This window comes from Scomber japonicus, chromosome 5 (genome assembly GCF_027409825.1).
Source record: "Scomber japonicus isolate fScoJap1 chromosome 5, fScoJap1.pri, whole genome shotgun sequence".
In the NCBI taxonomy this organism is placed as follows: domain Eukaryota; kingdom Metazoa; phylum Chordata; class Actinopteri; order Scombriformes; family Scombridae; genus Scomber; species Scomber japonicus.
Window position 1 is genome coordinate 28,633,882 of NC_070582.1, and position 19,451 is coordinate 28,653,332.

Genomic DNA, 19,451 nt, shown 5'->3' on the forward strand with positions numbered 1-19,451 from the left:
GCAGAGAGTGAGATGTCTCTGGTTCAGTGGTCTGTGACGTGTCGATTTTTAGTGAGAATGAGAATGAACTGTGGAAAACACACGCTCATTCCTACGTTGTGCACGAAGGGGAAAAAAGATGGAAAAGAGAGAGAGAGACAGATATGAGAATGTCAGGGTAGGCTATTTCTGTTTTTTAGCTGAGCTCTTGCAAAGTCATCATCTGCTGTCTCACCATCTGTTCCTCTGTCCGCACCAGTGGGTTTCAAACTCCTTCTTAGAGCACCCACATTTTAAAAAGCTTCTTTTTTTTCCATGGGGGAGGGGGTCCTGAGACTCTTACGTGCTCTTATGCACCAAGAGATGCACCCTATTTTTGAAGACATTGACCTACAGTATTTGTTCACCCTTACATCTTAGATTTACTGGGCTGGACGTACTATTTTGTCCTCTCCCGGCCAGCTACTCACTTAAAACACAGTTCTTCATTAGACTGACCATACAACAGTGCCCCCTGCTGGTTGCATCACTTCCATCCACTCTTTAACAACTAACACTTCAGTGCTGTGGCATTCTCGGACAGTCTGACTAAGGCATGTGCACACTTGAACACTGCCTTACATGTATGCATGCACCGAATACACACACTGGCAAACACACAGAAGCATGTACACACACACACACACACGCACACACACACACACACACACACACTCTGGCAATAATGTAACCAGCATTTGGTGATTTAATATAGAACTTGTCTAGTGCAGCTTTGAGATGGCTTCACTCACTAAATCTCTTTCATTCTCTTCCATGTTTATTCAGCACTTCACTGCAATCTATCCTGACCTGTTTCCTGCTGCTTGCCTATTAAAATTCCTCTTAATTATAGAACACTCTGTTTAATTAACTTGATGGATGCACCCAGACTGATCCCACAGGGAAAGAGAGAGTAGAACAGAGAGAGAAAATGAGAGTTCTTTGTGAGTGTGGGTGCTAAATATTTTCTATTCCACTTGAGTATAACCATATGTGTTGATGATATATTGGATATACAACAGACGGTTATATAATTTACAGTTGGTGGCATTTTCTGTGTTGATGTGTTAATTTGCTGCCTAATGGGCATCTCGAAACTTTGATTAGTCTATTTTTGTGAAGCTGGAACGTGATTTCATTCATTTTTCTCACCTCTTCTCATTGATCCCTCCCCACCCCCCGTCAAGTTCCATCTAATGCATGTATAATTTACAATGCAGTTTTACTTTCATCATGGAGGGGATAAATATTTTACTCCAGTGATATTTTATTATCCCTTTGTCCTCACAGAGAGACAGAGGTGAAGAAACTGTTGCCGGAGGAAGAGGTAGAACAGGAAAATCCAATAAACGAGACTGAAGAGAGATGGGGTTCCTCTAGAACGCCTTCTCCTGCCTTTTCAGCCTCTCTCAGCCTCGGGCCTGGTGCGCGGCAACAGAACGACACACAGGGCTCTGTGTGTGTGGAAGAGGTAGGCAAATGCTCACATGTAAACAAATCTGTTGTTTTTTTTCCTGAGACCTCCAGTTTGTCAGGGAGATGGAGAGCAGTTAATGAGCTAGTCGTTCCCTGTCTCTATGCTGGACTATGTAGGGAGACACATGAGCACATGCCACTCCCACACACATGCACATATTATTTGCATCATAAACCCCAGAATGGAGATTCCCTTTGTTATTATCAGCATGCAGAATATCACTATATTTCATGTATTATGATAGTATCACATTTATAATGATGTGTCCCTTGAGTGTTAACAGAATATACTGGAATCAAATCTGCGATGTGTTACTCAATAAGGGTTACAGCTATAAACATAATACTACATATAAATGATAACAACCCTACCGTCTGACCAACAATCCAGAAAAACAAAGGCATTGATTACATAATTGATTAATCGTCTAATCGTGTCAGCAATACAGAAAATGCAACAGCACACACTGCTAGTGCAGAGTCTGAATGAGATATGCTGTATGATACTAGAGCTTAAAGGGACAAATGATAGCGCAGTAGGAGAAGAATTGAAAATGTGAATGGAATCTGTGAGTTTTGGACATTTGTTACAGTAGTTTTCTTTCTTTGTCCGTAGCTGTTTGATGTCCTGCCCATTTATGGTCAGCTGCAACCTGGGGACCAGCAGCTGGTAACGTTCTACTTCTACGGCCACGACTACGTCAGCAGAGAAGTGGTAGCACAGTGCCAGGTGGAGGAAGGGCCCACGTATGAAATCAAAGTCAGAGGAGAAGCATCAGAAGTCAACTACAGTCTTGACTCTGCCATTGTCGATTTTGGTCCACAGGTATACACGTTTGTCTCTTTGGCTGCTCCTTCATCTGAGAATATACAGATGGTTAAAGCTAAGATTAGGGCCATCACTGGGGATAGAGAATGCTGGTTATAGCTAAACCTTGAGAGAGAGACTCATGTCAGAGCAAAACGGAGAGTTTCAAGCTACTCTCCATTCTTTTAAGTTCATTTGCTTCCTTGATGTCCTGCTATCCTGATTTTCTTGTCCTTGTTCTTCCTCTGCCATCTGTTTGCTCATCCATGGGCAACACATGATGTCTTAGAGGAAGCTAATTAGATTTTTCCAAAACTTTGGGGAAAGATGCATTCGGCCGTTGTCAAAATGACACTGGCAGGCCCATGGGGATCGGGACAGATTTAGTCTTGATTGTGGATGTTGATGTGATTTTCATGATTATTTGCTTCTGTTGATCGTTAGTGTTTTTGCTCACAGTCAAATTTTTTCTTTCCAATTCCCCTTCCGGATATCTTAGAATCTAGAGTGATATTAAGTCATTGGGATACACATTATTTAAGCATGTATCTACTATTAAGAGCAGCATTAAAGTTGTTACTTTTACTTACTTTTTTTACATTCCAAAACAACTGATAAGATGAACCGCATTGATCTTGAATGTCACTGCATTTTATTTTCACTGTTTAGTCTTTTGCACTTCCACCTTCTCTTTAAGTATTCAAGCCATCCAGACCAGTTATCATTGATATTCAAAACAAGGACATATTGATCTTTGATTTGGTTGAAATGAGCGATTCAGCAGAACATTTCTCTGACCTTCCTGTCTGTTCAGCACTATTCTCTCTCTCTCTCACTTTCTTTTTGTTCTTGCTGTCTCTCTCTCTCTCTCTCATAGTTGTTCTCTAGTCAAAGATTTATCCACATTCGTAAGTAAGTCCTGAAACATCCCTCCTCTGTGTATGCACAACTAACTAACTTTGACTTTAGATTTGGAGCGACATCTATTACTTGTCTTGTTTGTCTCTGTTTATCTGTGCCTCTGTTTAGCTAGTAGCTACCTGCTTTCAGTTCAAATCTGTTACGTCACTGTCACTGCAGTAAATACAGGTATCACAGGAAACAACGAACACAATTAAGAAGCTTAGGGCACGTTTAACCTCTTTTTATGTTGTTTTGAATATGTTGACACTACAGTACAAAATTTGGCCATCACTGAGCATCTCTAAAAAGCAGACGTTCTACTTAAGCAACACTAGGTGGAGTAGTTTTCCCAAAACGTGCTTCACATGAAAAATTTACTGGCAGCTTGAAAAACAGAACAGTGTTTGCTCTCTTCTTTCAATATCTCTCTTCTTCTTTCAGCTGTTTGATCATGTAGGGGAAGCTAAGGTGATTCTCAGGAATACCGGAAAGGTGCGCTTCAAATTTAGCATCCAGCGGACTCAAAAGGAGGAGGAAGAGGAGGAGGCAGATGAAGAAACAGGGGGACAGAAGAAGGATGAGCAGCTGGAAGAAGACACTGAGCAAAATGAGGAAGGTCAGGAGGTCAGACCTGGCCAGCCCATGGTTATCCCCAGCATGGTAAGTTCATCATGGGACCATTTCAGACATCGGAGGGAGGGTCATGTATATGTAGATTTTTTTTTTTGTAACTAGTTTTTGTGTGTGCCAGGGTTACGTTGATGCCAAAGCTGAGCAATGCTTGCGTGTGCTCTACCTCCCGGGTGTCCCCGAGGTGTTTGAGAAGCGGCTTCAGCTGGAAGTGGCTCACCTACCACCGCAGGATATCATGCTGACTGGGGAGGGAGTGTTCCCGAGGATCAGCTTGAATTTGCCTCAAAACTTGTGTATGCACACAGTTATACACACAGACATGATCGTATCTTTACACAAGGCAGAAGATGAGAATTTGCTGTGATTGAGGGCTGTAGAATACAAGATTCATGAGAAGACTCATTATTATTGTATTGTAGTCAAAATCACAAGCTGCAACAGACTGACCGCTACAGTAGAGATTAACTTTGTTTGCCCAAATACAGCTCTAGTGTCAGGTGATTACACTGGGCAAGGAATTCTTCTCTGTATATTGAAGGGATAAAATGAAATTTGGTCAAACTCATAGCAATAAAAGTCAACAGAAAGTGCTTGCTATATCACATAATGTAATAGTTTATTGATCCCTGTGAGGAAATGGCATTGTCCTTGTACTAGAAGGCATCAAGCCCAAATTGTTTGGTTAATGGACTGGTCTCTCTAATAATCACGCCTCAATTCTAGCAAATATTGAAACGCTAATGCTCTGATTTGACGCTGTGTTTCCCTTGCAGCGGACGAGTGCTACAGTGATGTGGTGCAGCAGGCCAGAACAGCTGTGGAGGCAAATGGAGTCAGAGAGGAGGTTATAAATGGAATCACCACCGGAGAAGGAGCAACGACAGAGGCCACCTGCACCCTCACAGTCAGTGACTAATATAAAAAACACAATGATGACAACCTCACAACTTTTAAAATCCTGTTTTCAAAGATGAAGAAAAATCATCAAACATTCAGATGCTCTCATATTATATTGACGGTTTTTTTGAAAATGTTTCATTCTAATCCAAGAAAAAGTGATTTCAGAGGGTCTCACATCAATAAAACACTGCATTACAGAACATATATGATTTGTACTAAATAACAGGAAACTATTGTTTTGTACAGTCCTGTTTATAAAAATTTTCTTATACCTGCCTTGGCGGTAAGAATATATGCTGCACATATTCTCATATAGTTTTTTTCAGTGTGTAAGGCTGTGCCACTACATCTCTACTGTCAGTAACCAGCCTATTCTACAGGGCTTTTCCTGCTTCTTATCTCTGTATTGATTTTCCAGAGTGTCCTACTCACTAAGACGAGAGCCATTGAATTACGATGGAAATTGCTATTTTCTGCTTCTCCCCTCAGTAGCCTATTAACTCACACTTGTGTGTGTTGCCCCAGCAACATCCCTGGCATTTCCCCTAACACCTGGAATGAAAATCCAAACAATTTCATTGCAGATAAGGATTCTCCAAGAGAATCTGCAGTGCCCGTGCAAAATCTGACAAATTACCACATTACCACCTTAACCAGAAAAAGAGCCTGAGCTCAGTGATTTTTTATCTACTGTTTTTTTTACGGTCTACAAAAAAAGGAAGAGATTTATTTTATTCTGTGTGTACCTTATGAGCCACACAACAGGCAACTGACTTCTGTAAACTGATTTCTAAAAGCTTTAAAAGTTTTGCTTTATTATCAATCAGTTATATTAATCAACAGTATGAATGCATTTTGAGTCACAGTAACACTGATCAGTGTAGATACTATAAACACCTACACATCCAAAATGCTAAATGAAGATATTAAAGTTGCTTTGCTATTAAAGGAATAACTTAACACTAGGAAATAGGCTTATTCGCTAATTTACACTTTATTTGCTAACACTTGTTTCTTTAATCAGCTCAAAACAGAATTGTAAAAGCATACAGTGAGTAATGTGAGCTATTAGATAAGTGTATTTCCCAAAAGGTCACCTCTATGTAAAGCCCCTGTTGATTTTAAAATTCTAGTTCTGTGCATTTAATTATTTCTTAATGATCATTTTGGATATTTAAAACAAAAAATATTACCTGCTACAGTTCATATTAATATAAGGTACTGGAGTTATGACCAGTTAGAAAGTAAAGATTTGATTTTAAAGTTTTCTACAAATGTCTACAAAAGGTTTATGAATATCTCGAAAGGAGTTTTGAATATACTGATTTGAGATATCTTTAACAACCATTTTGACTAGCTGGAATATATATGTATAAGTGAATGATGTATATAATAATAATGTAATTATGACGTATATTCTAAATGTTCTCAATCACCACTGTGAGTAGTTTACTTATTGTTAAAGATATCAAAACTGTTGTGCACGTTTGCCACACCAACATCTGCGACATCATTATGAATTTGGATGAACCTTGAATTATTGTTTTTACCATACAGACTGTTAATAACTTTCTGTAACGCTTCAATCCTTTTTAGTAACTTTTTTTCTTTATTCACCCCATCCTTCCTTCTCCCTCTCTTCTCTCTTTTGCCCGCTGTCTCTAGTATGAAGAGCTGCTTCACATGGAGATTGAGAGAACACTGGTCAGAGAAAACGCTCTCGCTGTGATCGGTAGCCTGTTGGAGCTCAGAGACTCGCAAGATTCCTCAAGAAAGTGGCACAAACTTAGCAAGTATGTACAGACAAACACACACACACACACACACAGACACACACAGACACTTTAAGTAACAGATGGTCCACTTGCTGGACTGAAGTGAGAACTGTGTGAAACAGTGTTGTCTGAGTCTGAGTTAATGAATGATATCTGGCTGGGAACGGTTCTGCTCTGTGGTGTGTGTCTGCAGATTTCACTCACACCATATTGCACTTGCTTGTTCAAAATTCCACAAATCTAGACTGCAGTATATGTCTGGATTAAGTGGCCGCTGAAGTCATTATCGCATATAGAATCAGACTGTCAGATTTATTGCATCTGACAAAAACTCTTCACGTGTGTAAAATCAAAACTTCATTAACTACCTTTGTCCCATTTATGTTGTTATTGTCCATCTAATCCATCTCAACCCCCTTCTCTCTACCCCAGGTTCCAGCTCCCAGAGTATGTTTTGGATTTTGGTTATGTCACTCCCAGCAAAGTCCTCAGTCACACTGTAAATGTCACCAACACTGGCTCAGTGGCTGTGTCCTTCCGTGCTAATCGCAAACCTCTCTCTGGCACAGGTAACACACCTGAAAACAAATAATACATGATGAATACGTTACTTAGGGTCATGTGACATTTTCAGTTCATCTCTGTATTACCACATTTATACCATTCATTCATTGGCTGTTAATGATCTATACTTCTCAATCTTCTACACTCAACACAACAAATACAAAGTTGTGATTGTGTTTTTGCTCCTTTAAAGGTTTCAGTGTAGAGTTTGAAAGAGTGAAGAACCTCCCCTGTGGTGAGACACAGACTTTCACAGTCAAGTTTGATTCCCAAAGAGCCAACCTGCAGATGGGGGGCATAAGTGTTGTCATGCCAATACAGGTACGCATGCATAGGCATGGTCAGGCAATGGTCAAGTAAAAATCATCATTAACAGTCATTTCTGCACCACACCATTGTATCTGTATCTATTGTGATCTAGTTTTTAATTTGATAATGTTTTTCAGGTCACAGGTGGCCCATTGGTGCAGGTGAGGCTGACTGCAGTGGTGACTGTGCCGAAGGTGACTGTTTCCACGGATACACTGCAGTTTGACCCTGTGCAGTGTGGCATGTGTCAGGTAATAGTGTAATTCTACTGCCCATTTTGTTACACTTACTATTATCAACATGCAAAAATAGAAGAATAGGAAAGTAGGTCAAAGTACAAATGCTGTATGATGTTCAGATTGACACTAATGAGTGTGTGTATGCATGGGAAACTAATTAGGGGCACTAATGAGAGACACATATGCCGCCTTGCTGTGGTGCCATCTTGTGATTGTTTACTGTAAGATCAGGTTAAGTGTAATTTCCAAGGATTGCTCTTACCAAATGCACATTTTCTTTTATTAAAGTAATATGTAAAGCTGTTTGAATGAGCTGTTTGTAATATGTTTGCTGTTTAATTGAAACAATGAAGCTGCTGAACTTTGCTGTAAGTTACATCTGCCTCTCTCTCTATGTTTAATACATGGCTGCTTCAGCATGAAATCTTCAGTTCATTCTGTTTAATACACAAACAGACATGATAATATACTGAGGTTGTTGATACAAAACTTGTTGTGTTATATCCCATCAGATGAAGACAATACAACTGTTTAATCATGAGCTTGTGCCCTGCAACTGGACCATAGTTGAGGAGGTGAAGACTTACAGAAAGGTACAGACCAACAGGAACAATTGTCTTTTTTTTTTATATATAATATATTTTTATTGCGCATCAATGATACAAGGAGTGAACACAAGAGTAAAACATAGGAAAAATCCTCGGAACAATGCTCACATATTGTTTTCATTATTTTCTACCCTTGATTCCTTTGTTGTATATACACAAATAACAACTCAGCTGCCCACCTGTCACAATTGTCATTTTTATAGAAATTTCAATCCTCTCCAAATAATTGTGTAAATATTAATTTCCACCACATAAAAAAACTCCTTCTCAGTATCCTATAATAATTATAAATATGGACATCACTGCATGAAGGTGAACCTGCCTCCTGTTCTTGCATTCACTCAGGTTGACAAGTTCCTGCCTCTCCACCAGCGTAAAAAGTTGTTGCAGGAGCAGCGACCTCCTCCAGTGGTATTTGAAGTGGTTCCTTGCTCTGGCACACTTTCCCACGGAGAAAAAGTCAATGTCCAGGTCAAGTTCAGCCCTACTGAGGGGGTAAGGAGATTTACTGATTTTAGAGCATCTACAAAAAGTTGTTCAATGTATGACAGAACATTATGGCATCACTTAGGTTACTGCTTTTATAGAGATATAGAAATATATATATATTTGTACTTTTAAAGTAAGCCTGAAAGTTGAAAAGTTTGATAATTGTTAGAAAATGAAGACTAGGATGGTAATTATACAGTATGTCTTTGCAGTGTGTTTACAAAAGGCAGCTCATAGTCTGTGTGGCAGAGGGCACCCAGCAGGTGTTCATTACAGCTCAGGGGCAGGGTGAGGAACCACAACTCGAGTTCTGCCCATCGCTGCTGGAGCTGGGGCCTTGCCTGCCTTTCAGCATGGAGGTGGAAGCCACTGTCACAGTCAAAAACCCCGGTTCTTTCCCCGTTGAATTCTACTCCCTGGAGTTTGACACTCAGTATCTCGAAGAAGAAAAGGTAGCACTTTCTCTGAAGTTTCAAAAAAGAATGTGTTTTACTATGGAATGTACAGTGATGAAAAGCGAGAAACAGGGTTATATGATGACTCTGAACTCTTCCTGATTGCCAGTGGATGAGATAAAAGGAGAAGGTGGGAATGAGAATGTATAAGCAGGGTTGGTTGTTAATGATACACATTTGAAAGGGGACATGTGATCTTCTGGTACAGGAGTCAGTCTCATTCACTCGTTCTAAATCACACATCATCCAGATTCTAGCTTCCTTGAACCAAAACCTATAAAGCATTCATCCACCAGGGGGGAGCAAAGCCATCAGAAATCCTGCCCAGTCTAAACCAGTTCCTATGTTTAAACCACATAATACCAAACTATAATGCTGCTACTAAACTATAAAATACACCAGACCGAAATAACATTTGCCCACCAGTCTCCTCTCATTTCTTCCATCCTTTATTCTTCCGTTCTTCTTTCTTCACCCCCCCCTCCCCCCTCCCCCATCTTTCTCATCCTATGCAGATCCTGCGACTGATGCATGGTTATGATGAGAACAACGTGCTGCTGCTGCCCCCCAGGACCCCCGGAGAAAGTCTTCCCACAGAGCTGCTCGACTACTACAAGGAACACTGCTCCCAGCTGAAAGATGATGGTAGCACATACACATACATCATAAAGCAGGTGTCTGCATACTGTATCAGCGCATACCTGTTTTAACCGAATCTATCTGCGTGCACCAGAGCTGAAAGAAGACTTTGATGAAAAAGAAGCTTGGAAAGATGAAACACAGAAGGAAGAAAAGAGACGAAACAATTCCCCCTCACCAGACAGCAAGGAGGGAAAAAAACACACAACTGTGGACAGAGCTGAACTGCGTGAGTGCAACCAGTAGTAGCAGAATTTTGTAAACATAAGGCGAGTGCAAGTCACAGTCCGTTGCACAGGTACAAGGTGCAATATTGACTTCAACTTGAACTCTTTACACTTAAGTTTAACTTGTCATGTTCTCTCTCTCTCTCTCTCTCTCTCTCTCTCTCTCTCCAATGCTTCTTCTGTGCTTTCAGTTCTTTCAGAGATGGCCAAAGTTGGAAGCAATGGGAGACTGGGACACCTAGAGATGACCCCTGTCTCCAGAGCAATTGCCCGCCACATGGGTTTTGATCTGTCACCTGAAGGTCTGGCTGCACGCAACCGCAGAGGCATCGCTATTATTGTATATGGAGCCCCACTGACAGGTGAAACAGTTGAAAACAGTTATTTTCTGCATAAAATATTTGATATAAACTCATTTGGCTGGGTATAATGAGAATGCTTGCATATATAATGCATATACAGTTGTTATTTCATCAGAACAGTTTGTAGTGATACTTACCGCATAACTACTGTGGGGCAGTAGTGAGTTTTAAATTATTGTGTTCTGTTCCTCCCTTTTTTAGGTAAGAGCAGCATAGCAGCTGCTCTGGGAGGTCACTACGGAGGGGCGTGCCTGAGTGTTGATGCTGTGGTAACAGATGTGCTGATAAATGGCACCTCGCCTGTTAGCCTGACAGCAAGACAACTGTATGACAGTGCTGCTGCCGAGTATGCTCAGAGGAAGGCTGAAGAGGCTGGTAAGCAAGATATACTATGAATGCAGTGCAGTCCTTTGAAAATGGAGCTTGTTGCTTGTTGCAGGAGTCTAGAAGTCAGAAAAGTGGCTTGTGACTGACAGATGAGTAATGTCTTCTCATACGGTTAATGTGCCATTTAACAATGCATGTAATCACCTGCCACTTCAGTGGAGCAGCTTATTGGTCAACAGTACAAGACACTAGTGCACTAAGCAGCACTGTCCTTGTAATCAGGCAGTTTGAATCTTCTACATAAAGTCTACTACTACTGAGGAACATCAACTTAACCCTTACATACTGTTCATATTCTGACTCATAATTAGTCTCTACACCAATTCACAGTCACAAATTCCCCATCAGTCAATAATAAATGTTTGATTAATCTTATGGAAAAAAGACATTCACAATCACAAAGAAAACACATTTGAATGCTGATTTTAGAATTTTTTTAATAAACGCAGGTCCAATTTTGTAAATGTTCATATATAAAAATGAGTCTTACTGCCTGTATTTGGTGCACTTTTGCTAGTGCCATGTTTTGTATTGTCCTTGTCACAACTGCTTTGCAAAAAGTTAAATAAAAAATATGTTTAAAAAAAAAATGAGCATCAGCTGCTCAAAAATAAAAAAATATATATATTTTATTTCCAATGGTTGTGTACTGTGGGTCACATTAGGAAATGTCCAGCTGAAAGAAATGTACATATGGTGTTTATACAGCTCTCAAATGTAAAACAGGTCAAATTTGACCCTGAACAGTATGTAAGGGTTAACATTGACAAATAATGGGTGAGAAATATATCTGTCTGCTTCCAGCTCAGGCCTGTGAAGAAACCACAGCAGCAGAACCTGCAGCACCTCTTGAAACTACAAATCCAGCTGCAAATCCAGCTCCCGTGGAGGTTCTTGCGAAACCCAGCGAAGACAGCTGTGCTAGAAATAACTCCAAGGAACTTCAGGAGACTGAAAGCACAGATGTTCCTGTTTGCTTGGTACGTTTCCTAAAGGGTGTTTTTAGCTTCATGTGGAGCTATTTAACCAGTGTAGCCCAGGTTTGGGAATTATAAAAAACATTGAGGGCCTGGCTCCCAGTGGATGCATCTTTATCTTTGCAAACATTAATCCCTCTTTTTACCTCAGGGAGTAGATGAGACCACACTCAGCAATCTCTTGCCTGAGCAGCTACTGGTTGATATCCTGGCAGAGAGATTCCAGGTAATATGACACTGTTTTGATCACAGCTATTTGTACTTGTGAAACAGCAGATATCTGATATGTAGTCTGTGTAAACCCTTTAAAGAGACTGAGTTCCACTTGGTTTGCACTGTGTCATCATGTTTGCTCTCTTTGTCTTGTCATTGCTGTGGGCGCTTGCTGTTGTCTTGATAACAGTTAAGTGACTGTTACCGCGGCGTAGTGATCGATGGCCTGGAGTCGGTGTACACTCAATCAGTGGCAGGCACACTGCAAGTTGTCCTCAAGGCTTTTAATAACCGTAAACACATCTATGTAGTCAACTTGTCGGACTCCTACAACGCCCTGAAGGCACGGGAGAGAGCTCAAAGAGAAGCTGACGGTAAAATACACACACATTCTTATATTGTACAACTGTGTGTACAACAGTATGAAATATATCTAAGATTTATTTTGGAGTCTGATACAATTAATGGTACTCTGTGGAGTCACAGTATCACAGTAGCACTATGGAGCAGTTTTTTGGGTGGGTTTGTTTAGTATCACAGTTACTACAGTTGCAATTTTTTATTAGGAAGCACATATGTTAGACCTCAAGTGTACACATAATGCATAACACTAAATGTAAACAGGAGCACTCCACAGGGCACCTTAAAGGACAGTACTCATAATGATTGTATGTTTCATGGGTGTTGTGTGTGTGTTCTTCAGAAGCCCTACAGAAAGAGAAAGCTGACAAGGAGAAGCAGTGGCTGCAGGAGCTGGATGAGGACGAGTATGACGCTCTACCAGAGGAGGAGAAGGAACGTATTGCTCGGCGACACAGAGAGCAGAAACTCAGGTACTGGCTGGAGGATGGGTGGAAACACTCTCTATTAGGTACTGGACATTGTAATTTTTGTTAAAATTTTGTCAAATGTTTTTACCCATTAAGTTGCAGCCCTGATAGTACAGAAAATACAAAGTGGTTGAAGCAAGTATTAGAGAGGGTACAATTAAAGGAAAGAAGCAGCAGCCAAATATTGAACAGTTGTTTTGGAAGGATGACTTAAAAATATGATCAAATAATTTGCGGGGGGGGGGGGGGGGTTTATGTTGTGCACATTACTTGTTTGAAGTCCCCTCTAGAGTTTAGAGGAATTGTTCACAAATACTAATTAGGCTGCTCTGGCCCAAACAAAACACAGCTTCCCTCAAATAATGGGAATATTTTCAACCACAAAAATAAATAAATAGATAAATAAAAAAATCTGTGTGTACTTATGCCTGTGTATGTGTGTGTGTGCTTGTGTGTATGCTTGTGTATAAGGGAGCTCGAGCAAATAATGAAAGAGCAGGAGGAACAGAGGCAACAGGAGGAGTTGCAGAGACTAAAAGAAGAGGAGCTGAAGAAGAAGAGTAAAAAGGAAAAAGGCAAGAAGGATACTAAAGAAGGCTTACGGAAAAAGAGCTTGCTGGAGGGAAAGCAGGTCTGTATATGTTTATTCCATTTCAGCACTCCTCCAAGCACAAAACCCCTCTGTGAGGCAAAATACACACATAAGCACACACAAAGGTAGAATCTAAAATGTAGTCCAGAATTTAGCATGCATATCCTCTTTATTTCTGAAATTGTTTTTTTCAAGCTATGAACAAAATCTTTTATTCTTCAGACTGCAAATTGAACAGTAATGATCCACAAATAACTATCATTATTATTGTATACTTCATGTTGCTCATCACAGCCACACCTCTAACAGTATTGTCATTTAAAATGTGAAGCTCCAGGCAGTAATTTAGACAGATTTGTTAAAGCACAGTCATCTCCCCTTTTTAGTGTTTTGAGTAGAGACACAAAGAGAAGATTAACTTATTAGTGGATAGACACTAGCACAGAGTGGTGGTTATTTTGGAACAGTCTGGTGCTGGTTGCACAAAATTTAATGATCAGTTATCTGCTGTGTGAAATTGTGGTTTGAAAGTGACATTGTCACTACAATTAGAGACTACAGAGCAGATACAATACTTCCTCAGTACTCATCTTCAGTCGGCAGTAAACAGAGGCACTGGGCTAAGAAGAAGGCTTTTAGTGTAGGCTGTTGGTTGCTGTGAATTACAAAGCTGGTGAGATTCACTCATTAATGTTTACTCTAACTTGCTGGCACCTTGGAAAGATGAGCAAAACATGAATAAAGGGGATTTTGTGATTTCAGGGAAGCTTATAAGGGTGTGCCTTCACCAAATTAAGTGACTAATATATCAGGGAGCAGAAAGGCTATCGAACTGCTCCAAGCAGACAAAAGATTGCAGTATGGCACTGACTTGACATTGAATTGAATTACCACTGGGGCAGAAGATGATTCACAGAGATACCAAACTGGGACCGACGAGGAAATAACCTCAGTGTGTCTGAGGAAATTTCCAGTTTGCAGGTGCAAAACTGCATTCTTTTCTATTGAAAACAGCGGCCAAAGTGTTTTTTTCTCATTATTAGCCGTCTGTCTTCACTGTGATTGGCTCTCAGAGTTCAGAAAGTTTGGAGAAGCAGGGACTGAAAGAAGATGAAGGAGAGCCCAGAAAAAGCAAAAAGGGTGTAGAGAGAGATTCTAAAGATGTAACAGGAAAGAAAGGGGAAAAGCAGGTCTGTACACACATGCCATTCAGCCCAGGAACAGATTTCATATATGAACATGGAAATACATACAGTAAACACATAATGACACATACATTGCCAGCCAGTCATTGATTGTGGAATTCTTCTTCCTCTTTGGTCTCATCAGTCAACAGCTGCATTGGATGGTTCCCGGATGTCTCCTAACAACTCTAAAGAATCACTAATGGACACGAGGGAGCAACGTAATTTAAACGAAGGTGCCAACAAATGTAAGGACTTAGACATAGAAACATTTAGGTTAAATTATATCAAAAGGATACAACATGTTTTTAAACTCACTACTTTATTGAATTCATAGGATTACAATTGTTTTCAAATAAAATCAATTGTACCATTATTATAATTTATCTCACACCATTAATAGAATAAAACTCTGATCAAAAATGAAATCATGCATTATTGAACTTGTTAGCTCATACAGCACAGCTCAGCAAAGAGACTGATCATTCATCTAAGAAGACAGAAGAAACCAATGGAAACCAGCAGACAGAGTCTCCCCAACAAGCCGACAACCTGGAGAGTGAAACGGTGGGTTTATTGATGAGCAAAGGCAGCTATGACTAGCAATTCAGACATTGACATCGCAGTTATATGTAAATACTGTTAAATGTCAAATTCACATACAGCATGACAGTTAAACCTACAGTAGTGCTTTCAGTAAATATAGCAAATGCTGTTAAATGTTTATGGTCTAGTTGATATCTTACTCTTGCTGTTCAATCCGTTTTTGCACCCTTTTCCAGTCTGGTGTAGATGAGCTACAGTGTCAGTTCAGTGCATATGAGCAGAGCCAGGCCCAAGTAGAGCACATTCTGCAGCACTGGGACCGGGCCCAGGGATTTTTAATGGTCCCGCTCCCAGGTGAGGAAGTTCCACCGGGGACAGAGGATGTCCCAACAGAGAAACACGTGAGTTTTCAAGAAAGTGGTCATGTATAAACTGACATAAATAAAAATGAGGAAAAATCAGTCTGATTGCCTCCTACAAAAGCAATTTAACCAATACCCAGACTGAAATGTAAATAGCTAAGTGCTGCATATCTTCTCGTATGTGTGCAGGCATTTTCTTTTACCATATTTGCTCATTGTAATCAGCCAGAAAATTAAAAAAAAAACCCACCAGTATCATCATTTTGACAGTTTGGACTTCACAATTATTTACTCATACAGACAGATAAAGCCTCATTATTACTACAGCTAAAATTTTGAACCCATTAATCTCGGTCGTTACCCTGTGTACAGACCCCTGTTGGCAAGAGGGCCAAAAAAGCCAGTGGGAGGATCCTGTCTCCAATGCCCAGCCAGATGTCAATACAAGCTGAACCAGAAAAGCTGCTGCCACTGGACATCACCCCTCACATTGTCCTCAACGTAACAGGCAAAGAATACCTCAGTGCCACTGAGTTACTCAAGGGCAACACCCTGCCCCCCCTTGAGGAGGTATGGCCAAAATTTACCTATTTTTTCCTGTTACTGTAATGGCCAGAAGTGTAGACTGCCACTTGGTTTCTCATCAATTCCTCTTCCATGTCCTTTTGTCTCCTTAGGTGTTGGATGATTTAGGGTTGGGACCTAACGGCCCACCCATTCCTCCTCCCATCACCTTCTCCATGGTTCCTTTCCCCAAAAACAGGGTGCAATCTAACAGTCAACTGACTTGTGACTGTTTTGCATTCCTGAGTTGCTCTGGGCTAGATGAACAGGGTGATGAGAAGAAGGACTCAGAGGAAGATGTACATGCATCATCGGTAAAGGTAATGATCCTTTCCTATCATAAATTAATGTTTACAGGGACTCTGGGCTTAATTTGGAAAACAAAATTAGTGGTAATCATGGTAACAGGGGTTGTCAAACTAAATTATCACAATGGCTTTAAAATTAGAAATCAGAATGATGTTTATTTGTTTTTATGCATCTGTGTGTGTTTGTGTACACTAAAGGAGGAGGCTGTTGCAACTTCTAAAAGTCGTATGAAAGCCAATACCAAGGAAGCAGCGAAGGACAAAGACAAAAAGGGCAGAGAGAGTCAGAAGGGCAAGAGACGAACGTCAGCCAAGACAAAAACAAAGGGGTCGGACCGGTCTCGCTCTCCTCCTTTACATGTCTCCTCCATGTATGGTGGCACCGAACAAGACCAACACCAAGCAAACTTAGAGCTGAAACGCAACCAGAGGCAAGGAAACACATGATCTTATAACGTAATAACATGAAAGATAATGAAACAAGAGCACAAACTCATTCTATTTTGTTCTTATGCTTTGTTGTTGTTATTTTACTAATTGCGTATGTTTCTCTGTGTATTTGTCTGCAGCCTGACAACATTTCGCTGGTTTGTTCCAGCCAATGGCGAAGTGGTTTTAAAAATGTGGTTCTACTCAGACTCACCAGGGAAATTTGAACAGATCTTCAACTTTGAGCTAGTAGGGACCCAGAGACGCTACCAGCTCTCCTGCAGAGGAATGTGTATATATCCCTCCATCTGCAAAGACTACAAGTCAGTCAGCACTGTTTACCTTAATGAAGTCATGAATTCAAATCATTGCTAAAGGAATGGAGGGGTTAAGAGTAATGAGTACAAGTATGCACAGATTTCTTCTACATGTTCATTCTCAGAACACTTTATTTTAAATTCTAGTAAATGTCCCAAATATATCAAGTTGAGTTACAGTCAATTATTTAACACACAGTCAGCAATCCCAGCAGCCAAATCTAAGAGAGCAGATTCAAATCTCTGAAAAGTGGATACATTATATCAGACATTATTTTCAAATGTTTAAATCTTTTTTTTTCCAGATTTAAAACCAGTTTACATTTTCAAAACATACTTTTAACCTTTAAAGTATCATTTTCTGACAGTAATCCAACTCATATTTCCACAGAACTCTTTTTGGCTTCAGTAGAAAGGTGCTGAAAATGGAAGAAGGGCTCCAGAAGACTTATGTGGTCAAGCCTGGATTCTTTGAGTTCGGACCATTACTCTGTGGCAAGAGCAGAGACAGGTGAGAGAAAGACTGATGGCAGCGTATTAGTGTTAGTCTTTGCATATGCATTTAAAGATGAAAAATGTGTGTGTGTTTCTGGCTGTGTAGATACAAGGAAAATAAGTACCCAGAGAACACAGAGAGACTGGTGATCAAAAACAATTCAGGTCTGGAGGCTCAGGTTCAGTTCCGTTTCCAGCACGATACGCAGGCCGCCACATATCTACTGGACCCCCCAACCATGACTCTCAAACCTGACGAGAGACAGGTACAATATGTCTCTCATTTACCATCCACTGAATTCATGCCGATGCCTGTAATAACATAAGTACTTGTAAATATTCTTCCATCCTGCTAGGAGTTGACAGTGTGGGCCTACCCAACAAAAGTGGGAGAAATCAAGGACAGCATTGTGTGCTGTATCAAAGACAATCCAGAGCTTGTCATCATCAACCTCTCCTGCTGGGGAGTTCGACCGGAGCTGGAGCTGGAAAGCAAGCATTTGTCTTTTGACAGGATTTTGCTGCACAGGTACTAGATTGTAGGGACTAATTTCAATTACAGCAATAACAGCAAATCTTTTTTTTTTTTTAATTAACTAAACTGTCAATCCTTCTGTCCTTCTCGCCACTCAACCTACACTCTTCTACCTTTCTCTCTAGACGGGACTGCCGTAGTGTGACTCTCCACAACAACACAGCTCTGCCGGTATACTGGAAACTGCAAGGTGTGGAGGAGTTGGGTGATGAGTTCAGTGTGCCTCAGGATGTGGGCATCATCACACCCAACTCCTCTTTCCCCCTGAGTTTGCACTTCAGGGGCAGAAGGCCGCTGCACATTAAGAAGATTTTACGCCTGGAGGTGAGAAAACAATTACAAGTGGTGAAATGGAAGTGGTGTGGATCAAACTACTGTAAGTATTTCACAATCTGATTGTAGGCATGTAGAATACAGCATGTCTTGTGTGTTTTGTTTTAGGTTTCCGATGTAGGAAAGATTCTTGGCATCGTGCACACAGAAAACATACAGGTCACTGCAGAAGTCTATGATATAGCTCTGGACATCACACCAGGTACAAATTGCAGCAGTGGTCAAACATTTAGCTTATAAATAAAAGTTAAATTGGCTTTTACTGTAATTCTATTAAGGCGAGGTGATTTTATCATCTTCTTGCTGTGAGGTGGCAATGTTCACTACTGAGTGACTGAGCTGTTGTCCAGATGTCATAATAATGTTGTTTCTGTGGCAGATGGCTGTTTGGACTTCGGAACCATTAAAGTCTTTGAGGAAGCAAAGCTGTCCCTCAGGATGAAAAACCAAGGAAAATATGAAATAGCTTACAAGTGAGTTCAAACTGCTTGATTTTGACCTGTGAATTTACCATTGTATCAGTCTGGGCTCCACAAGCAGATTTTATTTTACCATAGAACATGTACTGTACTGTTGTTCACTTGCTTTCTTTTCTTTCTTTCCAAAAGGTTTACATTTGAGCGGACAGACGCAAGCCAGCCCAACCTTGACTCCATTTTAACTGTGTTCCCCCAAAGTGGTGTTCTGATGCCCCACAAAAAACCCACAACAGTGCAGATCGTTTGCAAACCCATGACGGAACTCTCAATTATAGAACAACCTGTCCTGCCTTGCCAGGTCTGAGTCAAACCAACCTGATCTCACAGAAATAACCATGACCTTTTAACATGGGATTCCATGAGTGTGGCACTTAATATGTAATGTGTGTCAGCACCATGGTTAAAATACCAGTGTAAAGTCAATTAGGACAACCTGATCTCACAGAAAGGTTGAGTTATACACAGCCCCTAATGATCCCACAACTTGACATTCAA

General features: G+C 40.5%; 1 protein-coding gene across 1 annotated transcript in view; it reads left to right on the top strand.

Moving 5' to 3' along the window:
* Nucleotides 1-19,451, top strand: part of hydin (HYDIN axonemal central pair apparatus protein) — a 68,091-nt gene that overhangs the window by 32,240 nt on the left and 16,400 nt on the right. Inside the window, exons 24-59 of the mRNA XM_053319976.1 lie at nt 1,303-1,411; nt 1,469-1,489; nt 2,111-2,320; nt 3,647-3,865; nt 3,957-4,131; nt 4,612-4,742; nt 6,404-6,531; nt 6,946-7,082; nt 7,271-7,398; nt 7,524-7,637; nt 8,138-8,218; nt 8,579-8,728; nt 8,935-9,174; nt 9,693-9,822; nt 10,235-10,405; nt 10,607-10,696; nt 11,612-11,763; nt 11,921-11,995; nt 12,173-12,356; nt 12,686-12,815; nt 13,284-13,443; nt 14,478-14,594; nt 14,734-14,836; nt 15,040-15,155; nt 15,371-15,535; nt 15,869-16,066; nt 16,174-16,380; nt 16,567-16,799; nt 16,938-17,120; nt 17,506-17,625; nt 17,716-17,875; nt 17,966-18,138; nt 18,270-18,468; nt 18,586-18,676; nt 18,848-18,950; nt 19,086-19,254. Of these exons, the coding sequence (XP_053175951.1) occupies nt 1,303-1,411; nt 1,469-1,489; nt 2,111-2,320; nt 3,647-3,865; nt 3,957-4,131; nt 4,612-4,742; nt 6,404-6,531; nt 6,946-7,082; nt 7,271-7,398; nt 7,524-7,637; nt 8,138-8,218; nt 8,579-8,728; nt 8,935-9,174; nt 9,693-9,822; nt 10,235-10,405; nt 10,607-10,696; nt 11,612-11,763; nt 11,921-11,995; nt 12,173-12,356; nt 12,686-12,815; nt 13,284-13,443; nt 14,478-14,594; nt 14,734-14,836; nt 15,040-15,155; nt 15,371-15,535; nt 15,869-16,066; nt 16,174-16,380; nt 16,567-16,799; nt 16,938-17,120; nt 17,506-17,625; nt 17,716-17,875; nt 17,966-18,138; nt 18,270-18,468; nt 18,586-18,676; nt 18,848-18,950; nt 19,086-19,254 (5,272 nt within the window). The remainder of the gene's footprint in view (nt 1-1,302; nt 1,412-1,468; nt 1,490-2,110; nt 2,321-3,646; nt 3,866-3,956; nt 4,132-4,611; nt 4,743-6,403; nt 6,532-6,945; nt 7,083-7,270; nt 7,399-7,523; nt 7,638-8,137; nt 8,219-8,578; nt 8,729-8,934; nt 9,175-9,692; nt 9,823-10,234; nt 10,406-10,606; nt 10,697-11,611; nt 11,764-11,920; nt 11,996-12,172; nt 12,357-12,685; nt 12,816-13,283; nt 13,444-14,477; nt 14,595-14,733; nt 14,837-15,039; nt 15,156-15,370; nt 15,536-15,868; nt 16,067-16,173; nt 16,381-16,566; nt 16,800-16,937; nt 17,121-17,505; nt 17,626-17,715; nt 17,876-17,965; nt 18,139-18,269; nt 18,469-18,585; nt 18,677-18,847; nt 18,951-19,085; nt 19,255-19,451) is intronic.